At 37.2% G+C, this 23,951-nt stretch overlaps 1 protein-coding gene across 3 annotated transcripts in view; it reads right to left on the bottom strand.

The window, feature by feature from the left end:
- The window catches only part of IKZF1 (IKAROS family zinc finger 1), an 87,423-nt gene extending 81,833 nt beyond the window's left edge, over positions 1–5,590 (bottom strand). For all 3 annotated transcript variants that reach the window (XM_014053616.2, XM_014053619.2, XM_014053620.2), the window contains exon 1: positions 5,423–5,590. In XM_014053616.2, coding sequence (XP_013909091.2) covers positions 5,423–5,570 — 148 coding nt within the window. In that variant the 5' untranslated portion in view covers positions 5,571–5,590. The remainder of the gene's footprint in view (positions 1–5,422) is intronic.
- Positions 5,591–23,951: the final 18,361 nt, after the last annotated feature.

The raw sequence follows: 23,951 nt of genomic DNA, 5'->3' as shown, positions 1-23,951 counted from the left end.
GACATGGCACCCCATCTTTATTCTTCCCTCACTATCTTTTCATTTCACACACAAAAAATAAGTTTTTGTAAAACTTCAAGTGGCGGGGGGAAATGGGAGGAATGCAGGTAAACTGCCATGACACCCTGTAGAGGAAAGGGAGGAAAATCCCAGGAGGCAAGTGGAGTTTACACAAATGAAAAATTCTGTATCCTTTAGTTCTAGAGGAAACACTGCAAAGATGTCTTTGATTCTCTCAGTCAGTTTACATTTCTAACCTCCACATAAGTCCTGCAATATTATGAGGCCACATTCTCAAAAAATCATCTACACAAAAGGGCTTCAGGAAAGAAACATTTCTCTTAACAAACTGATCTGTTATTGAATATGAATACCTAAACAGAATAAATAATCTACCTCCATAGAAATTGTGAATGTTGGGTTTGTTTTTAATATGTTGTCTTTGTCTTGTTCCCCCCTTTCCCTTGTCTTTTGTGAGCCGCCCGGAGTCCTCCGGGAGTGGGCGACATACAAGACAAATAAATAAATAAATAAATAAATAAATAAATAAATAAATAAATAAATAAATAAATAAATAAATAAATAAATAAATAAATAAATAAATAAATAAATAGTAGATCTTGTTTACATCTAATCTCAGTAGAAAGGGCTGGACGTAAGTGTGGCTTTAATACAGGAGATAAAGGACATGTTGAATATAGTTTAATGAATTAAATACTATATGTTACTTAGAAATTTAAACTGCCACATACCTGTAGACCTGATCCAATGTTTATTTAAATAGATATCTATTAATTAAAACTAAAATAGTTGAAGTTTTTTCCTCCTGTGGAGCTAAGCCACCAATACAACATTGAAAATCTTATGTGCCAACTTGCAACTGTCAAATCATCTACAGCATGATGAAATTATAAACTAAAAATTTCATTTAATTGTTCTTCATTTCAATATTCAATTATTACAGTATAAATCATGATGTACGAATATTTTAAGGCAGAAAATGAGCCTGAATGTGTATGTATTGATTTTGGAGAACATAAAGAACCATGCTTCTAACTAGAACAAATAATGTAAAATAATTAAGGAAACCATGCCACATATCCTAACATGGGTTATACTGGACCACAACAATTCATAAATGGCTGATATCTTTTATGATTGATTAAATAGTGCCAAACTACCTTTGAACATTTTGTCTTTGACTTTCCTATCATCATAACTTTCAGAATACTTGAATACAATGCTGTTGTGTCTGTGTAATGAAAATGATTCATTTCTAACCAAAAACAAAAAAGAATGGAGTTGATAAGTTACTTTTGGATCCAGAAACAACACATCAGGAACATAGTGAAACACCACAGCACTCCTCAATCAAAATAAGAGTCTAATAATAGGTGTTATATGATTCAGATTCAAGATATTTTTGCCACTGTTTTGTAATCATTTTAATAAAAAAGCCACATGGAAACCTTTTTCCTTGTTCCTTGTTTCAAAAGTTCCTATTGACATTAAAACCAACTAACTTCTCTAAGTGATCATCCTTTTGAGTTTCTTCACCTTCAGAAGTCAAAGTTCAGAACTTGACTAATAGATTTTCACTTTGGCTCTTCAAAAATGAACTTATTCTCTGAAAAGAGATAGCTAAATATCAGAAAACTTTCTAATGTCTTCTAATAAAATACCTACACTACCGAGAATGGAATTTATACGTTTCATTACGTTTTCCCATTATATATATATTTATAAATAACCTTTTAGTATTGGATACTTAATGTATTTAGCACATTAAACTGTAATAGGGGTATTATAATTTAATATGAATTAAATATTGATATTAAACTCATTGAGCATGCTTCTTTTCTGACAACATAAATTAAGTATACTTTTATTTTAAGCAATGAATAAATTAGCTTGTTTTAATGTATGGAATATTATATTTTCCTACTTCTGTTTTACGGTGGCTTGCCTTATGTTGTGCAGGTTTATTTGATGCACTAGCTTATTTAAAAGAGATGGTAATGAACCAAATATATTTGACAGGCTTAAAAAGATCTAACTCTACATATGAAAGATCAACTATCTTGGTGTGTCAGCATTCAACCAATCTGAGAAAGTCTGGGACACCGCTACTTGAATTCACAGTAGGGGCAAAATGTCCTGAATCTACTTACACATTTCAATTGCTAAATATGCTGTTGTGTTATATGCAATTCTATTTGCTCAAGCTATATTAATTTGCATGGTACATTTCCAAGAAGAAATGTAAGCCTGACTCCCATATTGCAACTAAATTACAATTCTAAGAATGATGATTAAATCTTAAAATGTTAAGATTTAATGTTAAGATTTAATGTTATGTTTAATTTAAAAATTAGCTTTCTGTTAAAAAAATCAAAATTATAAGTTTGTGATACAAAATAACAATATGTTTTCAGTGTAAAACATTTGGAGTTAGCAGTGCAATTAGAAAAAAAACTTTTCAAAATATGCTCATAGAAGATATTTAACAAGATTCCCAATGTAGCTTCCCTTCATTGCTACTGTGGATTATTTGTGTGAAAAGAAAATTTATTTTGAATCTATGCAGATATAAAGGGAAACCCTTGCAGGGATGGGGTACAGAACAAACACTTCTCACAAACATCAATATTTCTACATGAACATTCATGCATTTTTTTTGAAGGGATACAGTTCAATGCTTTGTGTCTAAAAACTACTTTAATCCTAGTGCACTAATAGTAAATCTTTATATCGACTACGATGTAAAATAAATCGTGTTCATTTTTCTAAGTTGGTGCATGATCTTAAAAAAATGAAAAAGCTGCAAAATTATGCATCACAACTACTATACCACCTCTTACTACAACTATTATTACCTTTACTATTGCATTAATTCTTTAAACCAAGCATTTTATAAGTATGTTTTTCATTCAATTACTACAGAACACATTTGTCTGGCAAGAATATTTGAGAAAATAAAGTTATATCAGGGACTCCAAATAGAATTCAGGGCATAAATAAATAGCTGAGAACTGTATAATGCAGAGACTCAAAGACCTCACTGAAAATGTATGTGATTTCTTTCTTGAACTCACTCTTTGGTGCTGCTGAATTATTATTATGGTTACTGTCATTCCATACCTATTCTTATTTGGAATAAATCTCAATCACCTCCAGGAATATTTTTAGCAGAATTCAAGTGAAAGGTGGTTAAGGACTGTTAATTCAGCTTCTCCTGAACAGGACTTTCATTAAAAAAAAATCTGGGCATGCAGACAATCCTGTTTTTTAAAACTTCCTATTTGATGTTGAATTTATGTGTGTGTAATTGTTTGTGTAACTTAACTATGCATTTCAATGTAATGCATTTTTTCTTAATTCATAAGTCACACTGGATTCAGAAGATGTTCTGTAGAAGAAGAGTGCACAAAATTGCTTTATTCATTTGCCTGAAGTTTAATTTTAGTACTCAGCATATATTAAGACTGGATTAAATAGTACAAATTAAATGTTTCCTGTTCATAGATTCAGAGATATAGCTTTATAAATGGAAAGGTGGTAGGGGAAGATTATTAGAAACCTTTAACCATAATTCTATTTCAATCCCTCCCAGAAAAAATGTTTAGGTTTGGCTTCTCCCAGTTAAAATGTTTAGGACTCACTGGAGATTTATGGAAGCTAGTCCCATTGTCTTTTAAGGAGGCTTATAGCATACTTACGATTGCAATTTAATGAATTTCTCAGAGGCTGAATTTCTAAAGTTAATCTTGCTTTGAATATGGAAGAAATTCTTATTACCCAGCTAATCGTGTATTTTACCTGATGTCTTATTGACAAGTACAGTGGATCACTCACTTTTTCATTGTTTTATATATAAACATCAGGAAAGATTGGTAGAACTGCATTGCATTGCCCATGGAAAGTAAGCTTTCTTTGTACAATAATTCTGTTTTTAAAATGCAAATTTAATAGTTATATCCTGAATCAATTTTATTTTTTGGTTCAGTGATCAATATAGTTTTAGAAATGCTAATTTCATACTCATGGCTGGCCTTATAAAGTGTAGAGAATCTATAAAAATGAAAAATTCTCTATTGGGACAAATATATTCCTAATCGAAAACTTCTTTCTCCCCTTCTTTCAATAACTAAATTTACTGATTAGAGTGTAAAATGCTACATTTCAGTTCTCACTGTCCAGCATATAACTTTCCAAACCTAACTTGTTTATTTAAGCAAATTTACTTGTAATAAGCAGCCATTAAGTAGAAAAGGGAGACACATTTTTTCCAGTAAAATGAAAATAAATAAATTTAAAGACATGCTATCAGTATTTGGTTATGTTTTCTATGTGTTGCATTACTGTAATAAATTAATTTGATGTCAGTCTTTAATACATAAGTTTAAAGAGCCCTTAATTTTAATTTTCTTGTGAAATAAGCATTAACAGATTATTTATAGCTAACACTGGAAGAGCATGCCTGCAACTCATGGATGGTTTGACTGCAAACAAAGTATTACATGGGCATTTTGTGGAAATTTGGGCCCCAACATTTGGGTATCCTAAGAATCCTTGATTTTTTACGTCTTGTTTTTTGGGAGGGTGGGAGAGAGTGTAATTGTAAAGTTCAGGAAAAAAATGTTCAACTTCTTGTATTTGGCTGTTGCAACAACTTAAAAAGTGGGAGAAACTGTCCCAATTAATGACAGAAAATATTTACAAAAATAGCTTTTATTTTTTACAGCTTAATGTTTTTCATAGTCCTCAACTCAGCACTTCAGCTTTGAATTTGTTTTGAATTTCTTATCATTTCTCCTTCGAGTTTAAAATGCAAGTATACAGAAATCCCTTTGCTTATCTCTTTCAGAAATTCAGGCTTTTGGGAGCAAGAGCATAACTTCATAATCTCTTTTTCACAGATTACAACTAACGGGTCAGTTTGTAATGGGAAAAGAAAAAGTAGTAAACTCGGCCCAAGAAACAACTATCTTCCCAGGTTTAGAGCCAGACTGTCGCTTTAAAAAATGTCCCTCTTCCGAATAGAGTATTCAGCGCGATATTTGTTCATTATACATTTGTGTGTATGTATGTGCGTGTGAGTGAGTGAGAGGGAGAGAGAGAGAGGAGAACGCGAGCTCTAGCACTTGTTCGAAGCGCACGCACTTCACTCTTCTCCGTTTCTCACTACTCAATAAAACTTCTGCTTTTTACACCCTTCCCAAAAAAGTTTACAGCCATAGAATAAACAGCTCCGAAAGAAATAGAAAAAGAAAAAGAAAGGAAAGGAAAAAGAAAAAGAAGGAAGGGAGGGAGAGAGAGAACAAACGAGAGAGAGAGAGAGAGAGAGAGAAAACCGCTGTCAAAACAGCAGAATAAGACAGGCCAATTTAGATGGGCGCGCTCTGGCGCGAAAATACGGTACCTGCTCTGGCCGGAGCTGGATGCAAAGAACTCGCCCAGATCTCTCCACTTCCATGTGCAGCGGCTCCTCGGCCAAGCAGAGCGACAGGAGGCAGCTCCGCTCTCAGTCCCTCCCCTCGCCACTCCACTTCCTCATTCCAGTGCAACATCTTTGAAAACGGCCGGTGGCTCCTGCGGGCATTTCGCCCCTGCACTGGGTTTTGCGGAGCTTTTTCATTTGTGGGCAGGAGGGAGAGAGCGCGGGGGACTTGTCGTGCCTGTCAGATGATGAAGGCAACACCCCTTCTGCTGCTACCTAAGGTTCCTAAGCAGGGCAAGGGCACACTTTGCCTTCTTGAATCCTGATGGATGCACCTTGTGTGGAAGTATTGATTTATTTGGTGAAAGAAAAACCCAAAGAGAAAGATAAGTCTATTTTCATTCAATAGTGAGCCTGGAAAAAAGGAGCCTTCACCACTAGTATACCTTAGAGCCCAAGATGATCATGTGGGGGTTGCCTTTATATCCTGATAAATATAAGTATAATCTTTACTGTCATTGTACTTAAATACAACAAAATTGATTGTAAAAAACTTCCCATATTAGTCTATCATTTTTCTCTGAATAGTCTTGGAATAGATGTCCCAGTTCTAAACCCAGTTAGCTTGAAAAAATCTAATAGTATAAGATCCAAATTGAGTAATAGCTTTGGTCTTCAGATTAAAATAGGTCTTCTCTAGATAGGTGTGTGTTTGGATCCAACTTATTGAATTAAGTTCAACATACTTTTGATTAAATGCACCTAAGACCACACATTTTGCATATTCCAATATTCCCATGTGGGAAGTATTATTAAGAATTATTGTTATATCTATAAACTGTCAAATAGTGGTGAAGGCATGTTGAACTTGTTCCAGAAAGTTACTTCTAATTTCTATTACTGATTTCTATACATAGTATCAGAGGTGGGTTGTTCCTGGTTTGGCCCAGATCAGGCGAACTGGTAGTGGCAGCGGCAAGAGGCTCCGCCCACCAGCGGAGAAAAATCCTTTTTCTGTTGAGTTTTTAATTGTTCTTTTAAGTGGATCCTGTTTAATGGATAAATGCTTAAATGACCCAATAATTTTATTTATTCATTTATAAAATTTATGTGCACACATTTTAATTGTGATTCATTCTGTGTTAGTTAAAATTCTCAAAGGTAGGCAAGAAATATATCAACATTAAGCACTATATGGATACTTAGTAGAAATGGGATTGGTGCTTATTCCATGGGAAAAAAATAATCCAATTAAGTCTTTGGTGGGTGTGGCAGGGGAAGGATATTGCAAAATCCATTCCCACCACACTCTGGGGCCAGCCAGAGTTGGTATTTTCCAGTTCTCTGAACTACTCAAAATCTCCACTACCGGTTCTCCAGAACCTGTCAGAACCTGCTGGATTTCACCACTGCTTTAGGGCTAGTCACAATCTTGCAGACCATAATAGAAATCTTGCAACAGAATAAAAAAAAATAAAGGACAGACAGACCCAAACATCTCAATTACAAACCCCCAAAATATATAAAAACTCATGTTCTGACCAGACCAATTTGCCCTCTATCTCCAGAAACATTTGCTGTTGTCACTGCTGTGTCTGGGTCAATACAGTTCATGGGACTTATCTGGGTGTCAGTTATGGAATTTGTTAGGCAGTTTGAGGACTTTAATTTGTTGGGAGTCAGCCTATTCAGTTTCTGAGTGGGGAAATCTTTCCAGGATACCAAGTAATGGGTTTTTTCTCTGATGCATACAAGAGTCCAAAATGTCTTTGACTTCAAAATTCTGCTATATTATAATGGAGTTGGAAGGTGGTTGCAGTTTGGGACGCAAGTAAGATGTGATTTCTGGTTTCAATAGGCTACAATGAAACACTGGGTGTATGCCAGAGGTGGTATTCAGCCAATTCTGACAGGTTCTGGAGAACCGGTAGCGGAGATTTTGAGTAATTCAGACAACTGGCAAATAGGCTGGCCCCGCCCTCCACTGCCTCCCAGCCTCCCAGCTGATCTTCTTTTGTTGCCCTGAACAGGAGAATGGAGCTAGTTGGGGTTAGATTTTGACTTGTGTTCAGATGGTGACTGGAGTCACCTGTTGCCTGGAGGGGATGACTAGTTTAATCACCTCTGGCTTTAAACTATTGTCTTGCAGCAACCGGGATAAAGCATCTGCTAGAAAGTTTCTTCTTCACAGGAGATATAACATGACCTTGAATCAGTTAAAGTACTGGGCCCATCAGGCCTGTTTGGATGATAGTCTCTAGGAGTTTTTCAAGGTTTCTAAGTTTTTATGGTCTCTCCATATTCAAATGGGATTTTCTCTCTTTCTAGAAAATGCCTCCAAGTTAGGAGCACCCAGTGCACTTCTCCCAGACTTTCCATTTCTGCCCCATCTCATTTAGTTTTTTAGAAGTGTAGGTGCATGGCTGTAATACCCCTTGATCATTTTCCTATAGAAGCACTGTACTCACTGCAACATCACTGGCATCAACCTGAATGACGAAGAAAGAGTTGGGGTCTGGATGTTTCAGAAATGGCTCTGCTGTGATCAGGCATTTAAGCTTTCTGAATCCAGCCTGGCATTCTATAGTCCATTTAAGTGGCATATACCTTTTGTCTTTAGAAGATGGGTCATGGGGAGAGCTATCTGGGCAAAAGAGGGGATGAATTGGCGGTAAATGTTTGCAAATCCAGAAAGCTTTGTAGTTGCTTCCAGGTGTGGGAAGGAGCCCACTCTAGCATGGCCAGCACCTTTTGGGGGTCGATTTCCATCTCCTTGTGGGAAATGTGGTAGCCCAGATAAAAATTTTTACTCCAGTGGAATTCACATTTGGACAGTTTGGCATATAGTTTGACTGCTCAAAGCTTCTTCAGCACAGCTCTGACTAGTTTTACATGTTCAGCCATGGTCTCAGTATAGATTAAAATGTGATTCAGTTAAACTAACATTCCCTTATACAAGTGTTCATACTGCACTTTGTTTATTACTGCATAAACATAGCAGAGGCCCCTTGCAGTCCAAAAGAGGGAACCCAGAATTAAAACCATCCTAAGGGGAAATTGAAAGTCATTTTCCACCCATCCTCTGCTTAGATCCTAACTCAGTCGTACGCTTCCTGCAAATCCAACTTGGTGAAGACATTTCCCTTCTCTCGTACTTAGTTTCTTGACAGGGCATGATTGACCGGGCATCTGGTAAACCCCGAGTCCAGGACGGCTACTAGATTCCCTTTGTGCCCAGAGGATTGGCTCACCAATTTTGGAGGATAGTCACTCGGTTGACCGGGCAACTTATGGAGGGATGATCATTGTAGCCTGATTCATTTTCCACTGGGCTGTCCACTGGGTCTGTTAGAGTTCTCCCACCCTCTTTGGAGGATGGGGAGAACTCTAAGACTTCTACTGCGTGCTCACATTTGCAAACTGGTAGAGAAGGTAAGTGTATGCCACCGCTGAACCAACCAAATAATCAGGAGAAGGAAGGAAGGTTAAAGGGACCCTTTAACTATTCTGTTAACCCTCTCCTTCCCTGTTAAAAATACTACAGGGAAATTGATGGAACTTATATATAACTGTTAAATGTCTGTAATCACTAGAGACAAGATTTTAAATTCTGTTAGGGGAAAAAATGTAAAAATAAGCCATAAAAAGAAAATACCTTCACCCTAGTTTGCCTGGCCAGCAAAACAAGGTGAAGAGAACAGTGTTCCCTTTTTCTTCTCTGTACTTTAAGTAGTTTTGTCAGGAGGGAATGTTTTAAACTTATTTAGAAGAAAAGGGTTTTTTTTGCATTTACTGTATATGTTGTAAGTGGGTCTAATCTGTCTATCCTTCTTCTAAAACATGAGATATGTCCATCCACAGGAGCCTCATAAACTCAAGTTTGCTTGTGTAGGGAAATAATCTTTTTCTAATTAAATTACTTTTCATCTTCTCAGTAGTCAATAAAATTCCTATAGAACTAATCCTGATACAAATGGTATAAGCATTTTTCAATCTCTAAAACAATATGGTCTTTTCATCTGAACTGTATATTGATAACACTGAGCCAAATGCTGCCAGGATGTTTAAATATTTTAAAGTAGGCTCTCCCTGCCCTTCACAAATGGTACAAGGTAAAATATTATGCTTATAAACTTATTTTGGAACATTCAGCATTCTTAAGATGCCATCCCTTAAGTCTTCTTTAATATGTACTTTACCAACATTTGTTACATTTGTTCATTTTCAGAGGTTGTCTTTTCTTGTTCTCTTCCATCACTAGACATCTTTTTATTATTACCAGAATATAGCTTTTCTATCTTTTTTATCTGTGGTGTTCCCATTTTTTTTGTAACAGGTTTATCTGTTGTTTTTTTTTAACAACTGAAGTGTTAATGTCTTGCGTGGGTCTCTACCCCACTCCACCTCTTCATCTCTTCTCTGTTCTCCATTTCTCATGTCAGACTAACAACCCCTCTTCTGGGAGGGTCACCCACAAAGGGGGAGTTGATCTTGTCTTCATATCTTTCACTCCTGCCCAGATAACTCTGCAACCTGTGTAAGCAGAGTTCATGGACCCAGACACTGCTTCTAGAGGAGACTCTCCATCCATTGGAATCATGGGATTTGATTTGGTCATTTGCAAAAAAAGGGGGGGAGGCTCCTGGATCCTTTGGTCCCACATAAAGCCAGCCATAAGATTAAGATTAAGATAACCTTTATTGTCAATTTTTACTGTGAGCACTGTACACATTAAAAAGGAAATTCTGTTTCCTGCTCTCAAAATAAAAGATATATCTATACATTCAGAGAGAACACACTCAACTGTAGACACTTTTCACCAATGAAATAAAGGAGGACTGCTGTCTTATACCTGGTATATGTATGGTATATACATATAGCAGTAACAATAGCACTAGGATTTATATCCAGACCCCTCACATCCTGGACATAAATTGTTTCAACTTCTACTTTCAACTTCTACTCTCAAAACGACACTATAGAGCACTGGGCATCAGAACAACAAGACCCAAGGACAGTTTTCCCCCCGAATGCCATCACTCTGCTTAACAACTAATTTCCACAACACTGTTAATAATTTATCAAGACTGTATCACTATTATTATTCTCTATCCCTCCCCACTTATGACTATAACCATGTTATTTGTATCTTTAAATTTATATTGTTTTTATTGTTTCCTAGTACAATTTGATACCTTATTAATAACCTTGACTATCACTAAGTGTTGTATCTTTTTATTCTTGATGAATGTATTTTTATTCTCCTTATGTACACTGAGAGCATCTGCACCAAAGACAAATTCCTTGTCTGTCCAAACACACTTGGCCAATAAAGAATTCTATTCTATTCTATTCTATTCTATTCTATTCTATAGCTTCGCAGTGCTTTACAGCCTTCTCTAAGTGGTTTACAGAGTCAGCATATTGCCCCCAACAATCTGGGTCATAATTTTACTGAAAGGAACTAAATGGAAGGAAGGATGGAAATTAGTATAGTCCCTTATGGCTGGAAATGGGATATCTGAAGGCAATTAATTACTGTATCTTCATAAAGATGTGCAGTATGATCTTAAGATATTTTTGCCATTTTAAATATCACCTAGTGGTGTCACAATTTGGGGAGACTTCCTCAGGGAAACTCTTATGTTTTATTTGAATGTTACTTTAGTGCCAGAAAAAGATTATATACTTATATTTTACTTATTTATTAGATTTGTATCCTGCCTTGATTACTTTATGTACTGCACTACATACGTGTGCACAGTGCATAAGGTACACACAGAACACACAAACACATTATAACTTTTAATGCTGTGAACATTGTTTTTATGGTATTTGATATGTTTGCTCTAATTTACAAAATGCTTTTTATACTGTACATTTATTATAGTTTATCTGTCTTATTCATCTGCTTTTATTTTATTGATGTTTTAATTTGGGAACATGTTATAATGTTAAAGGAAATAAAACCAACAACTTTCTTAAAACCTTCTGTAGCTCTTTGCTGCCACCTAGTTGTTGTCTGGATTTTTGTAATTTTTAAGTTTTACTTTTACTATTGAAATGAAACAAAGAATAGCAAAAAATACACTTTACTTTAACAGTAAAAATAGTCCATTCATTTTAAACATTTTTCAGCGCTGAAAGTTACATTTGACTATTAGTAGATAATTACATGTTGATTACAAATGACACAAGTAAATGCTGCTGTGGAATAACTCAGACTGGAAATAACTAGAGTTTTATGAAAAGTGTGGTTTAAACAAGGATTTGACCTTTTAGAAAATATGTATGTATGTATATGTAAATGTACAGTAAATGTATGTGTGTGTATATGCCACATGACCATGGAAGCATCTTCAGACAATGCTGGCTCCCTCACCTAAGAAACAGAGATGAGCACTGCCTTCTGTGTCTTTCTGTTTCTGTTTAGCTAAGGAAATAGCTCTGAAATAAGGGTGTGTAGTTCTTATTGCACAGTTCTCAGTGTCAAAGCCCAGGAACCTTGCAAGGGGAAAAAAACAATGGAAATCATGTGACCGTGATTGATAGCGGAAGCATGGCAGTAGGTTTAGACTTCCAACTTGCTTCTTGGAAAGCTTGTAGAGAGTCAATGGGGTATCTTGCAGGGAAGATTGCAAGTTGCTTGGATAAGTCTCTCCAGCCTGTGTACTCCTTTCAGTTCATATCACTTCAGTCACCCAAAGCTCACAGATTTTTTAGTTTTTTTTTTTTTTTTTTTTTTTTTATCATTTTATTGAAAATTTATATGCCGCCCTTTTCCCTGAGGGGACTCAGGGCGGCTTACAACAGTGAAGGGAAGGGAGTGCAAGACAAGACTTAAAAAAAAGGAATCGTGATTAAAAGAAAATTGATCGTAAAACACAACATTCACTCAACATTCGGGCGGGGTGAGAGTAATCCTATCCCCAGGCCTGACGGGATAGCCAGTTCTTAACGGCTGTGCGGAAGGCCTGGACTGTGGTGAGGGTACGGATCTCCACGGGGAGGTTGTTCCATAATGTCGGAGCAGCAACTGAGAAGGCTCTCCTCCGCGTAGTCGCCAGTCGGCACTGACTGGCGGATGGAATTCGGAGGAGGCCTACTCTGTGCGATCTGATGGGACGCAGGGAGGTGATTGGCAGGAGGCGGTCTCTCAAATAGTCAGATCCACTACCATGGAGCGCTTTATAGGTGGTAAGTAAAACCTTGAAGTGCACCCGACGATCAACAGGTAGCCAGCGCAGCTCACGGAGGATTGGTGTTATATGGGCGAACCGTGGTGCGCCCATGATCACTCGCGCGGCCGCGTTCTGGACTAGCTGAAGTCGCCGGATGCTCCTCAAGGGCAGCCCCATGTAGAGCACATTGCAGTATTCCAGCCTAGAGATCACAAGGGCTCGAGTGACTGTTGTGAGAGCCTCCCGGTTCAGGTAGGGCCGCAACTGGCGCACCAGGCGAACCTGGGCAAATGCCCCCCTGGTCACAGCCGACAAGTGGTGGTCAAAACTCAGCTGTGGATCCAGGAGGACTCCCAAGTTGCGGACCCTATCTGAGGGGGATAAGTTTTGCCCCCCCAGCCTGATTGGTGGAACGTTAGCCAAATTTTTGGGAGGAAAACACAACAGCCACTCGGTCTTTTCCGGGTTGAAAACAAAAGGCATCTATGGCTGGACAAAATTAAATTTATGAACCCACAATTTTTTTTCTAGATTTTTTTCATTGCAGACATGTTAGTCCTTTATAAGCTAATTTTTAAGATAAATTCTTACATGATAAAATAATGCAATAAATTCAGAGCAATAAAATTCCTAAAGAAAGAAATTCTCTCTCCCACATTATTAGTCTCATACAAAACAAAACAAAAAACAACTCATATCTGGTGCTATTGTCCTTCAGAGAATGAAACATTTTGTAGACCTCAGAAAGAAGTAGAAAAGAATCCCTCTCATACCCAAGAAATTTTAAAAAATGAAATAAGAGAAAGAAAACATAACCACCTTACTTAAATACCCTTCACATTTTTTTGTGTTCTTAAAAGCTATCCAATGGCATTTCATATTGTTTTCCTTCTTTAAATTTCTTAACTCTCACATTTTACTCAATTTAAAGATAGTCCTCAACTTACGACCCTTTAAAAGTTATGATGACTTCAGTTAAACTATGATGATGCCCCACCCTAGGATCATGTGGTAATCATCTGGTGGTTGACAATCTGTTCATACTTCTTACTGGTTGCATAGTAAGTGCCCAATAAACACCCAGAAATTATGTGATCACAACGAGCAATTCTCTCTTCTGGCTTCCCCAGAAAGTCAAAGGGGAAGCTGGTGGGAAGACTGCAATATGCTGCCATCTGCTGAGAGGAACGACTCTCATATCTGGGCACTGGCCAAAAGAGCTGGCTGCCAAGGGGTGGAGAATAGAGAACAGATCCTGAAGATCTGAACTCTGCCTGCACCTTTCCAAAGAAGTTGCCTTCCACACGCAGAAGAGAGCTAAACTCCTTTAGCGAGAAGGAGAAATGAAACATAGATCTTAATGTTTTAAAATCTGTTTTTGCACCTGCAGAAGGTCCTTCATCCTCATTTTTTAGCAATGATATTATTACATGCATTTTCTCTCATCCATAACTTGTGTTATTGTACTTCCATACTGCCCACTAATGAAACTCTTGGTACTTCTGTAAAAGTTTGTCACATAATGACCTGGATAACCCAGATTTGATCCAGTCAAGACACAGATACTGTTGGTGGGTGCCTTGCCTATCCTGGAGAGATCTGTACTTACATTAAAGTAATGTAAGTGCAGATCTCTTGTAATGCAATGCGTTATATGTGGAGGTGCCTTTGAAAATTGTCTGCAAACTTCCTTTGGTTTAAAATAGAGCAGTTAAACTGCTCACTGGGGCTGACCAATGCAATTCTATTGTGGCATTTCTTAGTTATCCATTCTGGCTGTTTCTAGACCCAATTCAAAGTATTGATTTTGACCTTTCACGATTTGAACAATTCAGGATCAGGTTACTTGAAGAAGTGTCTTCTATACATGCAACCCAGTTTTCAAGATTTTCCAATAAGACTCGCTTCCAGAAGTGAAGTGGACTGCTACAAATGGTAGAGCTTTTTCTATGGTGCCCCCCACCCCGTAATGTCACAGCATTATCTCTCCAGAGAAATTCAACTTATACACACTAGCATTACTTTAATGATAGCGGAAGACCTTTCTATTTTCCCATTGTTTTTAATTGCCTCTTAATTATATTTTGTATTTTGTGTTATATTTTAATCCATATAGCTGCCTAGTTTATATGATATTCTTAATTTCACATTTGTTTAATTTTATTATATATTTTTAAATTCAAAATGCTTCTTTATGGTAAATTGACTATTTAGAATATAAATTAACTATTCAGCTATTAAGTGTTTTTTTTTTTAATAAATAAATATTCTTTCCTTGCTGTTCTGAGCAGAACTTGACACTAAAGAAAAGTGGTCAATCCCATATTCTGTCACCACCCTTGTACTCTTCACTAAGTCTATCTATCATCATAAACAATCAAACCAAGAATTCTTTTTCTCTTGGACTGTATTTGTTTGGAATGTTGAATAAGTCTACACCGCATTCCCACATTCATTTCCATTCACTGAAGCATAATTGACACCAACCTATGGATTCTACTTTCACACACACACACCAACAACTTAGATGACACTAATTCATACTTTCTGACATATATTTTGGCCCTTTCATTCATAATAATATATACATCCTACATGTATTAATTAATTCCATTCTACAAGATCTGGCCACCTTTATTAAAATATACTACATCTTTCCCTTTTCTCGTATTTCGTAGACAAACAATATGCAGGTTTTTATTTGATTCATTTTATTTGTTAACATATACTTTAATGTTACTTCTCCTTAAAGTTGCAGTACCATACAAAAAGTGGTCATCACTGAATGGGCCCATTATAGCTTTCTCTGATTGAGGCTTTCTTATAATGTTTTTCATAAGATCAATGAAGTTTAGCTTAGCAGCCTTAATTGTATTCATGCCACATGCAACATTTCATACTAATAGTAAAGCTAGTACTGATCACTTTAGGAATATATTAATCACTACACTACAATCAGAAACCAGCTTTATTCCAAGCATACTCACATTACTCTATGCCAGCTATAACGTCTGTTCTAGATATTACCATTGCATGACAACACTGTTCCCCTCACCATACCGCCTAAAAGGTGCTATATGCACAGTGCACTGACATACTTTTAGGATTGCACAAGCTATGTATGAAAATTGAAAGCTGATGAAAAGGCCATCAGAATGCTATCAAATGATGCCCAGGGAAATAGTATTCCAGGATTCAGTCACAAGAAATTTCTAGTTGTACCTAGAGAATGATAACACTATATGTTTACATTGCAAATGCTTAACTTAAGTTTGCTACAAGAAGTGTTCATCACCACAACATAAACAACTACATGCAAAGAACAAGACTGCAGTGGCTGTTATAAGTTAAGACAAGCAGGTTGAAAAGTTTATTTTATGAATTCTGAAGAAAAAGAATTTGTGTTAATGGGAAGTGACAAAGTGGGAGTGTACTGAACTTTATTTGCAGCAAACTTTATTATGCAATATTTGCAAGCAAGTAAGGAATTGAAGTTGTTTTGTTTTGCCTATAGCTAGCCATACCTACTCATGTGCCTGGATTACTATCCATTGCTTGGAACAATATGTGAATAATTTTATACTGTGTATGTTATCAAAGGAAATCCAGCACCACTATTTGTGCAAAATATTACATGTGTCCTTCATATTTTTCAGAATATTTAAAATATTACATGTTCTTAAACAGAGTAAAGGAATCTATTGTGTGAGTTGCGTAGCATTTGAGATGTCTATCATATGCCATAGTAGAAGCTATAAAATGTTGAATTACAAAACAGAATCATTTGGTCTAATATTATACAATAGTATAGTTTGATCCTACTGGTTAATGCATAAGTGCAGAAACCAAGAGACAGTAGTTCTCCAATAGTCCTGCCTTTAGGCATGACAGCCTCCTGGATGACTTTGTGCCAATAACCTTATCTCAGTTCACGATGTCAGGCTGAAGTGATAATCAAGTCAAAAATTAAGGCAATCTAGTCAGTTTGCACTCTTTCCAGAGTCTCAGCATTTGTTTTTTTTAAATATGGTGACAAAAACTGGATGAAATATTCTAAATTTAGAATATTGCATCCAGTTTTGATCACCATATTATAAAAAATTTATTGAGACTCTGGAAAGAGTGCAGAAAAGAACAACAAAGCTGACTATAAGGGACTGGAGGCTCTAACATATGAAGAACAATTACAGGAATTGGATATATCTAGTCTAGTGAAAAGAATTAGGGGTGAGATGATAGTAGTGTTCCAATATCTTCAATACTTCCTTAATAATTAAATAATTATTTTATTTAAATTATTTAAAATTAAACCATTAATTTTTTTAAATTATGTTTTATAAATTATATTAATATAATTATTAAAATTAATAATTCAATATTCCAATATGGTCTCAAAGATATTGCTATTTTTCCATATGTTGTCTCATCTGAAGAAATTAAACTTCATTCAAATAAAGTAGAAGCTATTCCACAACTGCTGGGCACTAGAATGTCTACCTGATGAAAATTATTGCTAATTATATAAATATTTCAAAACTTGACTGTGAAAGGAATTGCTTAGGACTGGACTGAGATAGCTAACTGCATTTCAGCAAGTGTAAGATGCATTAAGTAAAGATTGAATTCTGGTTTGTAATCCAAAGGCACCAACTTTTGTGGTAATTCCTGTGGGAATTGCTGCCATCTTGCTGCAAACTGGAAGATAGATTAAAGAAACCTGTTTTCTATGTGTCAGTTTTTCTTTTCTTCTCTGCTCTATTATTATTTTTGCCTATTAAACAGTTAATCAGGGAAGTTTTCCAGCTGAATAGACATGGAGGATGTCAGCTCTGAAGAGCCTAACATAAACCCTGTCTGACAAACCAATTCCGAGATCCTTTTTGGATCAGAACCCCCCTGGAGGGGGGGGCAAAGAAGGGGCAGCGTCTCATCAGATCCAGAGGATGACAACAGGTCCCTCGCAGGTCGGAGATTTGCTCTCTGAATCAGAGTAGGAGCAGCAGCATAGCAACATAGCTGCACAAGAAGCTAGCTTCTAGCCAAAGCAACTGAGCAGGAGCATACAGGACGAGATGATAGACTGATAAGAAGATCTAATTACCTCACAGTCAGAAATCAAAACCTGGAAAAGGCAAAGAATCTTGAGAGTATAAATAATATTAATGGACAGATCTGGATTTTGGCAAAGAAAGAAAGGAAGGGGAAAATGGAGGGTTGAATCACTAGCTCCAAAAAGCCTTTTGCTTGAAACAATTTGGACAGAAAAGGAGAAAGTAGAGAAGTGACAAACCCACTCAAATATAAATTCTAAATTTGGTTTTGGATTTGAAATAGAAACCAAACATACCAAGGAGATTTGCTTCATCTGAATTTCTTCTAACTAATATATCTTAAGCAACTCTAATTAATGAGAGGTGGAATGTAAACAAGGGAAAAAATCAAGAAAAAAGCACTATTTTCTCACTGCTAACTGATAACCTAATCTTGCCTGTGCGGTAAGATTAAATTAACCAACTGCCATAAATCAGAACTTGGAAAAGAAGGAGGTGAAGAGAAACATACCTGAGTTTGGCTGTATGCAGGTTTGTTCCAATTAATATATTCTGAGCAACTCTAAGCAACGAGAGGTGGAAGGTAACAATAGAAAAATAATAGTAGAATCAAGAACTGGGAAAATCCAAAGTTTTTTTTTCTTTACAAAAGATCAGCTAAATTTAAGGTAGACCAGAATTTTGAAATAAGAACTGTATAACTATCTGCAATTTTGGAACTGGACATTAAGGAAGAACAAAAGATGTGTACAGTTTGTTATTCTATATAGTAGATTAAGGGAATTGTAATGAACATTGAACAGTAAGGATTGTTATTTAAAGACAATTAAGGGTAATATAAGCCAGGATATGGAAAAATGGAGAGGGAACATGAAATATACTTACAATGGGAAATTATTAAGATTTAAAGACAGAATCACAAATTTGGGGTGTGTAAGGATGCATAATTAACTTGATTTCGTATTTAATAATGGCAGTAAGACTGTTGGTGGTGCAATACTGGAAGAAGGAAGATTTGCCTACTATTCATTAAAAGTAACAAACCTAGCAGAGATGGCTAAAATATCAGCATATCTCAAGGATCACTCAAATGAGAGAGATAAACTGGAGTGGAGAAGATGGATTGACTATACTCAAAATAAATATGGGACTAAGAAATTCCAGATAGTTTATGACTGAAGAAACAAGGAATGATATAATCTATTTAGAGTTAGCCTAACAAAAGAGGAGTTAAAGCTCAAATGAAAGATAATACTAACTTTCTTTAAGTTTATTTTAGAACATCTTTGTTAAAGATTTATACCCTGTATTTGTTCTGGGAAGTCAGGGGGGGAGGTTGGGGGTTGTTTGGGTGGGGAGGGTGGGGGGGGAGGTAAACATTTGCAAAAGTTTTTTTTCTAAAAATTTTCAATTACAAAAAGGATGCATAATTATATAAATATAATGGTGAGAATAGCTGGGAATTGTAACCAGGTCTACATCTCGGCCAAAAATAGGCTGGGGTGGGAGGGTTAAAAACACAATTACTATATATGTATACTTTTTCTCTCTCTCTTTTAAAAAGAAGAAGGGGGAAGATAAATGTTAAAATTAAATATGTATAGTGAAAAGGAATTATAAATACCATCAACATAAAATGGAGCTCACTCAAAAGCTGAAATACACCAAGTAAATGAGATGAAGTGTGAAGTAGAGGAGAGAGGTAAGGGAAGAAATTAGGGATAGAAGAGAGGGCTGGGGAGGAAGAGGAGAAGAGAAAGAAGGAATGGAAAGGGGAGAAAGGAGAAGGAGAAAGCAAGGGGAAGTAGAGAAGGATGACATAGGGAAGAAAGGAGGTAGGGAGGAGGACAGGGACGTGCAGTCACTGGAGGCAGGGGAAGCGGGGCCTCACCAGACTCATGAGGAAAAGGAAAGAATTTTTAAAATAATTAAAAAGGCCAAGGTAGTTGCTGCCAGACTCCAAGTCACAGTGACTCTGAGTCTGCTTGTTAACTGTAGGGGGAGGCGAGAGAACTATGGGCCTCCTTTGCATAAGGAATTTTTTGCCTTTTAAGCAAGGGTTAAAAGGCGAAAAATTCCGTATGCAAAGGAGGCACGTGATTCTCCCGCCTCCTGATCTGGGAACAGCAAATCATGCCTTACAGGTTTGAAGTTGAGCGACTGTGGAAAAAGAAATCGTTTGTTGGTCAAGAGGAGCCACGAGGAAGGCACGCTTACGTTGGGCGGGTTATTTCAGAGGGCGCAGAAGGAGCACCTCAATGGCAGCAGCCTCTGCATGGAGTGCCCAAGTGAACCTGCTGGCTCTCCCCAAATTTGGTCCTCTGGCTGAGAATCTCGTAGGAGCAGTCTTCCCCACAGCAGCCCGACATGCTCGGTGAGGTATCGTCTATTTCAAATGTAAAAGGTCAGGACAATTGCTTTAAAAAAAAAAAATAGCAGGCCCACATACACAGACCTTCCAGCTGTGTTTTCTCAATAAAATTGATCGTATTTGGTGAAACAGTTTGATATTTGTCGAGATAATTTTTAACAGGGTGAACACTCTAATCTAAGCAAGGAGGCGATGTACTAAAAAGGCGTGTTTTGTTTAATTAAAAAAACCCCCACCCAATTATCCAGCGATCCTGGACTTTAAAGTCCTGCCGCTGGGGCCCTGCCAGCACTTTAAAACCTTGCCACCCGGGCTTTAAAGTGGCAGCAGGGCCCTGGCGGCATCCGCCATAGAGCGGGACTGGGTCCTGCTCTATGGCGGACGGCGCCAGGATTTTAAAGTCCTGGCCCTGGGACTTTAAAGTCCTGGCGCTGGGCCCTGCCGCCAGCTCTACTCATCCACTACTAGGGGAAGAGAGGTTTTTTTTAACCACCATCGCTGCCCCCGGGAGAAACCAACGGGATGGCTGAGAAGACCCCTACTGTACCACATCAGCTGAGAAGAATTATTCGGCGGTGGGTGGGTGGACAGCAGCAGAAAGGAGTAGAAGGGGTCCCATTCACAGCCTCGATCCCCTTCTCCATTTCTGAGCTGGGGAGGAGGGGCTTGGCACAGCTCTGACCCGGGGTGAGAGGAGATCGCGAAGGCGCGGGGGTGAGATATCCCTTTTGGAATCCCCCCCCCGCCCTCCACTTCAGAGCCCCGGAGGCAGGACTTTAAAGTCCTGACCCGGTCCCGCTCTATGGTGGACGCAGTGCCGGGGCTTTGGTGGGGCTTTCATGCTTGCCTCACCAGCCATGAAGCTCACCGCACGTCACTGGAGGAGGAGGAGAGAAGGAGAAGAAAGTGATGGATAAGATATAAATATAGTGTATGGAGAGCAGAAGAGCCAATAATTGTTTAATTATTCTTGGGAGTTGATGATAAGATGAATTGATGTAAACATTTAATAATATAATACGACGTTGGCTATATAATAGTATATATGTGGTTATATGTTATGAAAATGAAAAAATAAAAAAACCTTTATATATAAAAATAAACAGTTAATCAGTTCTTTACTTTAAGTTTATGCTTCAATCCTTTAAATAAATTAGCAGTTAGCCTAACTCTGGACAGCATTTAACTTTTTGTTTAGGAATGATACTTATCTCTCTAAAATATTTGTTGCCAAATGATATAGGTTTATCATATTTCTACCACAAATGAAAAAAGACCTTTTTTTTTGACAAGATATCTACTATTTGTAAGAATATTTTTGATATATATGTGGGAATCTAACAGGAGTTCAATGCTGATGATGTATAATCATCCACTACAGTTCTTGCACTGAAGCTGTAATGAATTCATCCAGTTTCCATAACTTCTACCAACTTGTTTCCTGAATGGTTCAGTATCCCAAGGTTCAGTAACCCCAGCATCCTCTACTCCATAGGGCAGATCTCCTATTTCTAATTACAGTAATAACCCTTAAATGTTTGAGACTGTTCCTTTTGATGTTTTTTTAAATATGTATTAAATTCTCACAATTAATATCTGATGATTTCCTGGACATACTCATATAGCCTGGAAGTGGTTTGTAATTATAGGTAATCCTTGACTTATGACCACAACTGAGACTAAAGAATTCAGTCATAAGTTGCTGCAGCCATAAGACATAAATTGAGTCAAACAGGCAAATAAGAATGCTGCTACTGATCATATAGGCAAGGAGGCAGGGAATGTTTTGGGTTCCATCCTCAAGGGAGATACACCTGGTGGGACACAGAAGGGTCTTCTCTGTGGTGGCTCCCTCTCTCTGGAACATCATTTCCCCAGAGATTAGAGCGGTTCCCATTCTAATACTCTTCTGGAAGGTGCTGAAGACCTGGTTCTGCCCATGGACCTGGGGAACCCAGAAAGGGATGGTGCCCATTAAATGGCTCATGTGATCGGCTGTCACTGAGGCGGAAGGTGGGAGTGATTTTATTACATTAATTTTATTTGATTTTTTAATTAGTTTTACTGTTTTTAGATGTAGTTTTTTATATTCTGTAAGCCGCCATGGGCGAATAGGCAGCAATATAAGGATAAATAAATAAATAAAATAAAAAATAAAGATGAACTGGTTGCCAGGGATCTGAAATATGGCAATGTGATTAAGTGGGGAGGAGGGCTGAATCTAGCGCTATAATTTCCCAGTTTAAATTACAGATGCAAAAGTTTTCCATCCAAGTATTAACACCTAGTTATGCTCTATCAAATAATTTCATAATTTTATGCCAATTGTTTCTATGCATATATCCATTTTCTATACTTAAACTTCTAAACTTTAAAACAAGAATGTATTTTGTTTTTGTATATACATGAAGAAATATACATATTAATATATATGTACAATGGGTCACAAAGTAGCCAACTTAGTAGCAAAAAGATTAGCAATGAAGAAGATACGCTGTAATTTTGACAGTTCACTGGGTAAAAAGCACCATGTGCTCCCAATTTTTGAGCCTTGTGCATTGACATTCTTTGTGTCAGAAAGTCAAATGGGAATTACCTTTCCCCTTTTGGCATTTTTATTTAAAATTTGAACTTATCTTTTCAAACCCTATCCCCTCTTTAGTTGACTCTGCTGGTATTTAGCATTGTCCTCAGTCTGTTGTATTAATATATGTACTAGTCCTGCTTTAGATACAAAGTCATGAATCTCTCTCTGCCTCTCTCAGGTCTAGGAAGGAGGCAATGGTAAACCCATTGTGAAAAATCTTGCCAAGAAAACTAAAACGATTTATTCAGGCAGTTGCCAGGAGTCAACACTGGCTCTAACACACATACTTATAGTTTTTTGTACTATTACAAGTGCTAGATTATGCCTAATTTGGGATCCTGTATCATTTTCCTAAGAGAGAGAGGGAGGGGGGGGGAGAGAGATTTTAAATGAAGCTCTTGATTTTTGGGCTTTTTTAAAAAGAGAAAATGAATTTCATATTAGGTTAAATTCACTGGCAACCTAAGAATATGTGGAATCTCCATGTTAAGTCTCTTTCCTTCTTCCACCCATGCAGAATGGTGAGGGTTGAGAAGGATATTGGGATATGCAATAGGTGATGGTAAGTTGAAGAAGAGTGGTGGTGCAATGGAAGTCAAGAAAGATGAACAAGAGTGTGCAAGAAATTCTCTGAGAATTGGGTGTGTGCGCCAATGTGCAGGGGAGGGCAGGAAGAGTGTGCAGGGATACACAGAGGTGCACAAATGTTCCAGTGAGGGCATAGAGACATGAGAAATATCACATAGCTTGGGGAATGCATGTGGGTGAGCAACATGGAGGTTTTAAAGAGGAGATTGGACAGCTATTTGGCCAGAATGGTACAAGATCTGCTGCTTGAACAAGGGTTTAACTAGAAGACTGCAAGTTCCTTTCCAACTCTGTTATTCTGTAATCTGTATTTCTATGGCAACCACTTTGGTCTAGTGGTCAAGGTGCTGGCCCAGAAACCAGAAACCAGTGAGTTCTAGTCCCACTTTAGTCATGAAAGCCAGCTGGGTAACTATAGGCCTGTCACTCTGGCTGAGCTCAACCCAGGGAAAATGAAGAGGAAGGAGAATTAGGTATGTTAGCAATTTCAGTTATTTATAAAAAATATCAAGATGGTATATAAAGATCCTGGAAACAGAATTTTCATAAGCTCCAAACATTTGGAGCTGTTGGCTATTTTGACCCTTTGACTCTGTTTATTTAATAGCTGAATGAAATTAATGGGGATTAGCATTAAAAAGGTGAATATGATGCCATCAGTACATTGATGATATTCAATTTTATTTCTCTATTCCTTTAGCCTCAGAATAATTTGTTCAGTGGCAGGTTTGAT

Source organism: Thamnophis sirtalis, unplaced genomic scaffold, assembly GCF_051295495.1.
Source record: "Thamnophis sirtalis isolate CommonGarterSnake01/CBP01778 unplaced genomic scaffold, rThaSir2_p1.2 scaffold_4, whole genome shotgun sequence".
NCBI classification, from domain to species: domain Eukaryota; kingdom Metazoa; phylum Chordata; class Lepidosauria; order Squamata; family Natricidae; genus Thamnophis; species Thamnophis sirtalis.
This window is presented reverse-complemented; position numbering and strand designations above follow the sequence as displayed.